Source organism: Pinus tabuliformis, chromosome 7 (assembly GCF_031772625.1).
Source record: "Pinus tabuliformis cultivar Carrire ecotype Pingquan chromosome 7, CPIR1, whole genome shotgun sequence".
Classification (NCBI taxonomy): Eukaryota; Viridiplantae; Streptophyta; class Pinopsida; order Pinales; family Pinaceae; genus Pinus; species Pinus tabuliformis.
In genome coordinates, this window is record NC_142293.1 from 1,124,184,306 (window position 1) to 1,124,195,618 (window position 11,313).

General features: G+C 44.2%; 1 protein-coding gene across 1 annotated transcript; it reads right to left on the reverse strand.

Moving 5' to 3' along the window:
- Positions 1-4,792: 4,792 nt before the first annotated feature.
- On the reverse strand, positions 4,793-9,091 carry LOC149251465 (uncharacterized). Its single transcript, XM_089453895.1, has 3 exons — positions 8,225-9,091; positions 7,243-7,942; positions 4,793-7,092 (listed from the first exon to the last, which is right to left on the reverse strand). Exons 1-3 carry the CDS (start codon positions 9,089-9,091, stop codon positions 4,793-4,795), a joined length of 3,867 nt encoding a protein of 1,288 aa, XP_089310021.1.
- Between the last annotated feature and the right edge of the window lie 2,222 nt (positions 9,092-11,313).

An 11,313-nucleotide genomic window follows, 5' to 3' on the forward strand; every position in this document is an offset into this window, starting at 1 on the left:
ATTTGTCAACCTTCTTCCCATCATTAGAAGAGCTGGATTCAGAAAGAGAAACCTTCTCCTTCCCCTTCTTTGCTTTGGCAGCCAAAGCGCAATTTTCTTCATCAGATGCCTTTGAGGAAGATTCATCCCTGGTATTCCGCCTGATCTCCTCTTACACAAGATCCGACCAAAGTCTCTCCCATCCTGGCAATTTCGCCCGACCATTGACAGAGTCCTGATAGGAATGCCAACTCTTCGGAAGACCAAGTAGAGCCAAGCTCACCAAGTCCTCATCATCGACAGTTACCCTCACACTTCCCAGCTCATCTCGGCATTGGGTGAACTTCGTGAGATACCTGGGCATACTGTCTTCATTCTCACACTTAATGTTTCTGAGTTTATCCTTGAGTGCCGACTTCCTCTGGTCGCTCTTGCTTTGGAATAAATCTGTCAATGCTTTCCACAGCAAGTATGGAGAAGCCTTTCCATGCAGGCTGGATACAATGTGATCCTTCACGCACTCCAACAGAATCCTTTGACACTTTGCTGTCTTCTTTTGCCAAGCCTCAACGTGAGCAACATCAGTAGGCTTTGGGACCTCAGCCTCTATGAACTCCTTTAGCCCATTGTCATCTAACACTGCCTCCATCCTGTCTTTCCATGCAATATAGTTCGATCTGCCTTCAAGAGCATACTCCAATCACAATCCGTAGAAAGACATTTCAACTTTGACACCAAGAAAACACTGTTGCAAATTCGAATTCCACCAGCTCAAAACTCAACCACTTCTAATTTAAAATTCGTGAGAATAAAGTATTTCTCGTACAGAGATTGACTGTATGGGTTTTTACTGGATATCTCACCTTCCAAAAGAAGGATGAATCCAGAGGCTACCTGGCCCAATTACAGACTCTGCCTGAAGAAATAAAATGTAAACACTTTCTGAATAATAGATCTGATGATCCACTCTGCTCCGATACCATGTAGAAATTTTGAATAATATGACACTTATTCACAGAGATTATCCTGATTATACACTATTATGGAATTCATGCATAATACATAACCTCTTCTACTATTGATCATCAATTTGCAGTATTCAGAAACAATCGCATGCACACATTGAAGCATCAATCACACATATCAACACAGTATATCACGGGGAAAGCATACAGCTGAAAACCCCCAACTATCTGTATATTATATTGATTGAGAACATGTAACAATACATAGTACAATACTCCTCACAAGTACTCAATACTATCTCCACCTGTTACACACAAACTAGCTCAGATCTGAATCAATCACAGGTTCAAATCTCCTCCGCTGCTTTCCTGCCTCCACTGCGCAATCCCGCATGAGAACAGATGAGAATGGCTGATCCAAACTCGTATTTCCCTTGGATGAACCACACAATCTTCATTGGAAATAATCAATCCACTGATTGTGCAAATCTCATGCACAACTATAGTCACAACTGACAAATTTCTTGCCCTTTCACTCACCTTTAACACTTGTCTCCACTGAACTGTCCATGCACTGAGTTAACTGATGTATTCTTTAGTTGCTTTATGAGTTAATAATTAGTGAATTAATTTAACAATTAATTCACATCACTTATCACTAGTGTATTTGTAGTTAGACTAAATACAACTAGTTTAAACAAGTCAAACTGAACATAACTCCATCAACTCCACAATCAACTCCACCAAACTCAACCACATGAGTTCTAACTGAAGTCCTGCATGCAATAGCTCCATTGACCCATAAGAAAAGCGTATTTCCTTCTGACAGTTGCATGTGCCACATCCGTAGCTCGAACTGAAGTGCTCCGAGAGGATAAGACAATGTTTATAGTCCAAATATTATTAAGAGCTAATAATATACGACTGTTCTATTTTTACCCAGGCAGTCTAAAAATAGAAACCGCCCATATGTCTAAAAATATAAGTCCATCTATTTTTACGAACATGACCAATCATCCACAAATAACATCCTGCAACTCATAGACCATGATCCATATGTCTAAAAATAGACATAGTCTAAAAATAGACTTTGCGCCAAAAATAGCCTGTGGGCCCACTCAGTGAAGGCGACTTCTTTTCACTAAGCTCCATCATCTTGTTGCATTTTCAACAGTGGGATGAGAGAAGGAGAAAAAGCTAGAGGAGGTCAAGAGACCAAGAGGTGGTGAGTAAGAGAATTTTCTAGGGCCACTTATTGAAATGCAAAGGAGGCCATATAGAAAAAATAATTCTCAGCATGGGAGTGGCTTGAGACTTTATGAAGCTGAAGAAAGATGACTTGAAAAAAAAAAGTGACGATGGCGAAGAAAGATACTATCTACATTGTGCTACAATTGAAACTTAGATTAAACACCATATGGGCTATATTGGAATTCTAATTCAGGAGAATTTTTTTTCACAAACCAAAGCACCAAAGAACTAGACGAAGACAAGCTACTAGTAGAAATGTTACAAGTCCCGACTGTCTCCCAAGTAAATTTGCAATCCCTTCCAAGCAAAATAAAGCTAAAAATAAACCAGACAGCAAGCCTCAAGGCCATGGATAATTGCTACCCCTACTGGATAGCATGAGTGAATAGTTGAATGGCCATTAAAGTGATTGCAATGTCACTAAGGACTGATTGCATGTTAATTTTATTGATGGATGGCATGCTCCAACAAAATGTTATTAACTATCATGGTCAGGTAGGACGGTGGCATCTTTCTCCCCTTGTCATCTCGAAAACACCCCATCCAAGGTAACGAATGAAGGAATATATTTAAGTAAAATAAATGTGTGCATTATAGCCACACCACCACCCTCATGAGGAGTGAAGATATACATTTATACACAAGAAATTGTTAAGTTGCTCCATAAAAGACATGGAAATTTAATTCATTATATCAGCAACATTTTTATTTTGTTAAGTTCAATGTAAAAACATCCTTAACAAAGTTGCAAATCTATTATGTTTCATTTAGAAATCTATATGGCATAATATAAGGGAAAAAGAGGCAACTCATACCCAACAAACTTATTGTTGGTCTAATTCAAGTATTGTAATTAGATATGGCTAAAGATAATTCTGTTTCTTAAGTGATTAAATTAAATTAATTACATGTTTTAAAATATTGTACAAAGACAAAATTTATACTTTACTGCTAACCTAAATGATTTTAACTCCAAAGCTTTTAAGCAAATCAGGAGAAATTTACACTTTTATCTATTTTATATAATTCTTTTAGTACAATAAACATTGGAAGTTAAAATAGAGTCATCCTAATAATATATTTAATTATTTTTTATAAAAATCTTTTTTTATAAAACTCTTATATTACAAATGGAAATATTATTATTTTTTTTTTGTCGTTAAAAGACTAGCTAAATTTTTCTATTATATTTACAAGAAGACTTTACAGACAGTGATGCAGACATTCCAGGGCCAGCAGTTGCACCCTGTATAATTTAACTTTAAGACCAGAAGCTCCCTCGCAGGGGCAGCACCGACAAAACTTTCAAAATAACCAGCCAAACTAACAGAGTTTCTCCCAAAACGAGTTGCTTCTGGAGGCCCAGAAGAAGTGAGAGTCAGCAAGCTAAGGGGCCTCATTACTCTGAGCAGAATCAAGACTGCCCACGCAGGGGCTTTCGACATTGTCTAACTGAACCCAACAAGAAACAAAATTGAAACTAGACTCGATATGCATAAACCAAACAGATAGACACAGAAATTGCCAACCAGACAGACGCAGAAGTTGCCAGCCATCAAGCACAGTAGAATCCGGAACCGACATACCCGCAGGAGCTTTAGTTCTGTTTTCTGGTGGAGAGAGGAGGAACTGTGTGGAGTCGGGGCTCAGTATCCTGGTCCTTGCAGAGGCTTGGGTCTTCCACCACATAGCACCATCCCCTTCCCTCCGGGACTCCTTCCCACATCGCTTTCCACTTATCCTCATCCATGCCCGGGGGTGCTGGCCCCAAGTCGGGTGAGGTGCCTTGCACCGTCTCCTTCCCCAAATTGTCTGGCTCGCTCGGTGGCAGCTCCTCAAGGCCTTCCTTGCCAGCGCTTTCCTTGCCCGAACTTCCTGGTGGCCTCTCCATTGCATCCTTGCCCGAACCTTCTGGAGGTTTCTCCGCCGTGCCCTCAGGAGTTCCAGCACCGAATTCTTCAGGGATTTTTGTAAAAAGGACAGAAATGTGGGCTTTGACGCCTGTGTTGTCCATTGAGCCTCCCAGAGTGAACACCACCGAGCCAAACGCTGGCAGCAATGGCCCTCCCTCGCTCGAGCTGCCAACCTCCAGGAATTGTCCACATGGGAGTTGGGTGGCTCTTGCTCTCCTATGACAGTAGCAGCAGCAGCAATGGTGGTGTTCGTCTGCTGCAGGGGTTCGAGAGGAAGAACCTCTCCCTGGTCCTCGTCTGCTGGGCTGTCGTTCCCGCAATTTGGCCATGTCACCCGCGAATGCCCACACCCGTGAAATTTCTGAGCACCCTCCTTCTGCACACGAATTGACCCGTCTTGCTTCCAATTGAACCAGAAATCCTTCGAGTTGCCTCCCCTGCTTCCGGCCACAGCCTGAATTGCAGCGGCAGACCAGAGCTTGCACTGCGGCAGGAGGCTTAGCATCCACCGACTCACAATTCCTCTGCTCTCGCATCCGGCTGATCTTAACTCTCCAATGCATCCACATCCTTTGCTGATATCGATTTCTAAACCTGCTCTGCAACAGAGCATTAACTGCATTCTGCGCCACCATCGAGAACTCCTGCTCTGCAATGAATTCCCCTCGCATGTCTGCTGAACCATTATGCTATGACGGCGGTCGGACCAGGCTCATTAAGATCTCCACGGGGCGGCACATGCTGGGCATGTGGCACGTCCCTCCTTGGCACGTCATCACCCGCATCCGGGGATTCAGCATCCTTGTGGAGTATGCTTTCACATTCCTGTTTCTGTTGGTTGCTTAGGATGATGTTCAGTTTGCCTTCTAGGAAGGGCTGGTTACAGTCTACTCCAATGTTTGCCATGAGATCAGCGATCTTGTTACCCTCTCTTTTGGTGTGATGGAAAGAGAGGGCATTGTGATTGCGCAGTTCATGAGCAATATTGCTTAGTCTGGCCTCTAATCGCCAACTGTCAGCTACCTTCCTGGCTTGAGAGCCATTCTGAATGCGAGTAGCCATGTTTATAAGGATTTGAGAGTCGCCCTCTACAATCAGCGGTTGAAGATTGAGGCGCTTTGCTACCAGGATCCCCTGCCACATTCCTTCCAACTCCGCCGAATTGTTGGTGTCCCATCCTATGTTGCCGAAGTAGACCTGTAGGGGTGAGCCTTTGTGATTCCTTATGATGCCCCCAAATCCTGCTGGCCCAGGGTTGCCTTTCGAGGCTCCATCGAAATTAAGTTTGTATGAGTTGATGGGTGGGGCAGTCCAACCATGATCCTCCTTGTCTCTGCGTTTCACCGTTTGATGCATGGTGGGCTCTTGTAGCTGCTGCAACATCCAGTTGTCTAGGATGTTTTTCTCGTTGTCTGTTGTGGGGAGATCCTCTTTGGTCCATGTTTTCAACAGCATGGTTTCTTGGAGATTGCTGTGTATGCTGTTCCAGATGTTCTCATTAGTTCTGCTTTGATTTTTGAATATGCGCCTGTTCCGTTCCTTCCAGATGTTCCATAGTAGAATGCCCGGGATAAGATTCCACAAGTGGTTGAGAATCTCACACTTGTAAGGTCTTTTCGGCCATTGACGGATGGTGTTTATGATACCGTCAGCTTCCCTGCATCTCCTTTGGCATTTGAATTCTACCTTTTCCCATAAATGAGTGGCGATTGAGCAAGTTTGCAGAAGATGCTGCAATGTTTCCTCGTTTTGAGAACAATTATGGCATATGGAAGGTCCATGAAAATTACGTTTCCTTAGCTTGTCCCAAGTGAGAATCTTCTTGTGCCCAACCAACCAGAGGAAGTGTGATATTTTAGGCCAGGCTTTGAAGCTCCATATCCTTTCCCATAGAGGGTCCGGTTTGATGGGGAAGTTGCCTAACAGATTGTAGGCTTCTGCGGTGGTATAGGTGCCTTTAGTTTGATAACCCCATCTGAGGATGTCCTCATTGTTTTCATGTCTGATTCTTCTTTTATTTAACTCGCTCTCCAGTGCTGTTATCTCTTGGGGGCTAGTGCTGTTGGTAATGCGATTGCCTGATTGCCATTTCCTGAATCCGTTCTCCATTTCCTGCGCCCAAAATTGATGCACCGTGGCTTGCTGCTGCTCCTGGCTGCTAGGAATGATCGTTGCAGGGAGAACATTTGAGAGTTTGGGCATCTGGTTCCAGGCATCATTCCAGAACCTAGCATTGTGACCATTCCGTATTTCCCAAAAGCTGTGTTTCTGAACGAGCTGATGATGTTGTTTAGCTGCATTCCATATAAGAGACCCATTGATAGTGGGTGTGAACCTGATGAGCTCTGCTTGGGGCATGTTGTTGGTGTATTTTGCAGTCCATATTTTGGCCCATAACTTCTCTGGACTGGTTACCCATTGCCACCATATTTTAGCTGTCATGATGGTGTTGCTGTGCTCAGGGTCCCGAAGTCCAATTCCTCCTTTGTTTTTGGGCTTACATACAGTGTCCCATTTGACCAATGCCCATTTGCGATTGGTGGCTGAACTTCCCCACAGAAAGTCTCGCTGCAAGTTTCTCAATCTCTTTAGAACCCACTTAGGTGCAGCCAGGATGGAGAAAAGATAGAGAGGCATGGCTTGCAAGACAGCCTTAAGAAGCACAACCCGGCTGGCTAGATTTAGGGAGCGATTGGTCCATAGATTGAGCTTGGACTCAAGCTTCTCCAAGAGGGCCCGCCATGCCGGCTGCTTTATGGCCGAGGCTGTGAGGGGGGCTCCCAGATACGTGGAAGGGAGAGAAGCGGATTGGAAGCCCAGGATACGGGAAACAACACGTTTTACAGACGAAGGGGTATGGAAGAAAAAAATTTGAGATTTGGAGCTGTTGACATGAGTGTCGGAGGCCTTTGAGAAGTCGTCGAGTAGGATTTTTAACTTAGAGGCTTCCTGAGCTGAAGGATAACCATAGAGCATGGTGTCGTCTACAAATTGCTAATGAGAGGAGATTGAGGTACTGTGGATGGAGATCCCTTTAAGCTGGTTAGAGTGAAGGGCTTGCTTGATGTGCCTACCTAAACCTTCCGCCATTAAGACAAAAAGGAAAGGGGATAGGGGGTCGCCTTGTCTGATACCTCTGGAGGGCTTGAAGGGACGGGAGGGTAAGCCATTGACGAGGATGGAGAAATGAGAGGAAGAAATTAGGCTCAAGATCCATCTTATCCAGGAGTCACAAAATCCAAAAGCTTTCAGCATATGCTGGATGTAAGACCAGCTGAGCTTGTCAAAGGCCTTGGAGAGGTCAATTTTAAGAAGCATACCAGCTTGATTGGATAGCTTGAGCGAATGTATGATTTCATGAGTGAGGATGATACCATCCATGATCTGTCTGCCTTCAACATACCCTGACTGCTCCGGAGATATGAGCATGGGTAGCAGAGGTTTGAGCCTGTTCGCTATAACTTTGGATATGACCTTGTAGAGGACGTTACAGAGGGCTATGGGTCTGAATTTATCAGGGGTGATGGAGTTTTCCTCTTTGGGGATTAGAGCTATAAAGGTAGAGTTAAGGGAGGGGAGCATCCAGCGAAGGGCCCTGGATTCTTCAACTATTTGCCAGACCTCCATTTTAATTAAGTCCCAGAAAGCATGAAAAAAAGTAGTTGTAAAGCCATCAGGGCCAGGGGCTTTACCTTCTTTGAGCTGCGCCATTGCTTCGTCTACCTCGTGAATGAGAATTGGGCGCATCAGCAGCTCGTTGTGCTCCTCTGTGACTAGCCTGGGGATGTTGCTTGTAATCTTCTCAATGGCACTATTCCTATCCACCGTCTGCTCCTGGTGTACCAGCTTGAAGTGATTGATGAGGATTTCCTCTATCTTCTCATGTTCTTCTTCCTTGGTCCCCTCTGGGCTTTGGATGAAAGGTATTTTGTTATGCATTCTTCTTTGCACTGTGGTGTTGTGAAAGAACTTAGTGTTGCGTTCCCCTTCTTTTAGCCACCTGATTCTTGATTTTTGTTTCCAGTAAATTTCTTCTTGTTTTCTTCGTTCTTCGAGCTGATTGTAGATGTGCTTCTCTTTGTTCAAGGTTGCCTCCGTGTGCCCTGTATTGATTACTGTCTGGTGTAGATCCTTGAGCTCCTGATTAAGTTCCTGTTGTGCTTCGAAAATGTTCCCAAAGGTCTCCCGATTCCATCGTTTAAGGTGGCCTTTTAAGAATCGCAATTTCTGTTGTAGCTGGTACATCCTTGAGCCTTCTGGTGGGACAAAGGAGGTCCATATGGTTCTGACGAAGTCCTTGAATGCTGGATGCGTTAGCCAGAAACCCTCAAAGCGGAATGGTTTTTTGGTTCTGTCCCCTGGTCGCTGCCAATGCAGAGCTATTGGCCAGTGATCCGAGCCCGAGTGTGCCAAAATCTCCGCAGTGAAGTCACCGCCTAGATGGATCGCATTGTCTGAAATCAGAAAGCGATCAAGTTTAGATGCGATCTGGTGCTTTCCTCCTCTGTGATTACTCCAAGTGTAGGTTCCATTGCAGAAAGACATATCGATGAGAGAGGCATTGTGGATGAAATCCTTGAAATGTTCTGCTTCAGGTTCTAATCTGGATCGTCCTCCTGTTTTGTCCTCGATTTTGGTAATCATATTGAAGTCACCTGCAACGATCCAAAGCGGATGCTGCCTGTTAGCGTTTAGCGCCTCAATGGTATCAAGAAGCACTTTTTTGCTTCCTCCTTCCTGAGGAAAGTAGACATTGGACAAGTTTCCATGAACCTTGGTGCCTAGAATGTGAAAGGCAGCTTGAATGAGGTGATGGGAGGCATGGAAGTCAGTAAGCGATATTGCCTGAGTGTTCCAGGCGATTGCTAGCCCTCCCGAAGCCCCCGTTGCATCCACGGCTACTGAGCGGCAACCTGGCCAGGCCTTTGATAGTATTCGACCTAGCGTTTGACTGTTGCATTTGGTTTCTTGGAAGAAACACATTTGCGGTTTTTCCAACTTGATCATGTTTTTTAACATCCTAGATTTTGCTGGGCTGTTAAGCCCTCTTAGATTCCAGGAGATCAGCTTCATGGATAACTAGTTTGGGTGGGGCTGAAGTATTTCGTGAGCTTCGCATATCTCCCTGAGTCCACCAGGAGTTTGCCCACCTCCATTGTTCTCTGAAGATCTGTCTTTCTCCCTCTTTTTTTGGAGTCCTTCGGTCGCTGGTTGCTGTCCCAATCACTACCAGGTTGAATACCTAGTTGCTGTTGGTGGAAGGCCCTGGATATTACCTCTTCCAGCTTTTCTAGATCCGTCTCTGAGATGGAGTCATACGCCTCTTTCCTACAAGCTAGCTCCAATCCAATAATGTCCAAACCGTGGAGATCTATGCTTTCATTTTCTACTTCCATGATTTGAGCTTGACCTGTGTCTTCTTGAGTTCCCTCTGAGATTGTTACGGGAGTCAATGTCTCGTTCTTCTCCTTTTCCATGGGAGTTTTCTCTGGATCTTTCTGGTGCCTGCTAAGGATGGTCGGGATTTGTATGGGGGTTTTTGACTTGGGAAGGGGGCTGGAGGGGGGGGGGTGGGAGGAGGAGGATGGGCGGGTATGGATGTTATTGTCAGGTAGGACTTGATCTTCTGGGAGATCACTGAGAGATTCAAAGCTGTTCTTGGATCCAGGGTTGTGGGATTTGGGAGGCTGGGGTTTAGAGGCGTTCGGGGGCTTTTTCTGCGTGCGCTTTCTGTAAGAGACTTGGGTAAAGCCATCATGTGATGGAGGATCAGAGGTTTCCAGCGGGCTAGCTTTTGCAATGAGAGGACAGTCCCGATACAAATGCCCTATAGCATGGCATCTTCGACATCTGAACGGCACATGTTCATAGTCTAGGGCTTGAGTCCATTCCTCATCGCGATGGGCTAGGGTTATTGAGTCAGGAAGAGCTTCATTAAGACGGATAAAGACGCAGATCCTTGCGTAGGATATATACTTACGGGTTTTTGTGTCCTCCGAAGCTCTGATGTATTGTCCCACTCCATCACCTATGCGCTTCAGGCTTTCCTCTTCCCAGTATTCGTCGGGGAGCGAGTATAACCTTATCCAGACCGGAGCCCATGTGAGATCCTCCTTGTCAGGGTTGAATCTGGGTTTCCAGTTTGTGATGTATAGGCCTGCTGAGTTAAAAAAATACGGACCCCCTCCGAGGATCCTGAATTTGTCTTCTAGGCAGTAAAAAATAGCAGTGAAGAAGCCCTTCGGCCCCAGCTGGAGAGAGACATCTCCCTTGGGCTTCCATTTTGCCGCAATCCATCCATTTAGGGCTCGTTCTGTTGGCCAGAACCCTATGAATTTGCCAATGATTGCGTGGTCTGTCATGAACTGGATCCTACTGTCGATCTTGTCTCCCGGCAGTTCTATGCGCGGTCTAACCTTGGCTACCGGTCGGCAGGTGGAGGAAGTAACCGGCGGTTCAGTCGTTTGGGTTTCCTGTACTTCTGGTTTGTCATTGTCGCCTTCCTGTTGTTTTTTCCCTTTGCTCAGAATGTCCGGATCCACCGATCCAAATGTGACTTCAGGTTCCTTACTGTGCTGTGAGGGGGAGGGCTTTGACGCCCCCCCCGGGGGTTGAGCCATTGTTGTTCGCTGTACCCCTGCAGCTCTGTCACTCTGCTGCTGCAGATGATGAACAGAGCCTGCGCCTGATCCGCCGTGCAGAGTACGCCGTCGCAGGTTTCGCCCTTCAAACCCTAGCTCTCTCTTCCAATTGATTGTCTTCTATTCGCCAAATGGAAATATTATTATTAATATAAATATAATTTTTATATTTTCTTTAATTAAAGTTTTAACATTTACACAAAATAATTGACCACATTAACTATAATATTAATGTGAAATGAGTTAGGGTGGGGGAGTTCCAACTTTTCCCTATATAGTTAAAAAAAAGTATTTAAAAAAATTATGGTTGAGGAAAAGAATTATATTAGCCCCACTTAAATTTAAATAGATCATGAAAACAAAATAAATAAATAAATAAAAATTTAAATTAATTTTATTTAAAAATTTCTCAAATCTTAAGGGATATTTATTATAATGTTTTTAAATGTAAAAATTTAATATAAATTAGTTAGAGAAAAGAAGATTAATAAATTTGAGATTAAGAACATATTAAAAATAAAATCGTTTATAGTACATTAATTAATTAGGAGCTTACATTTATTT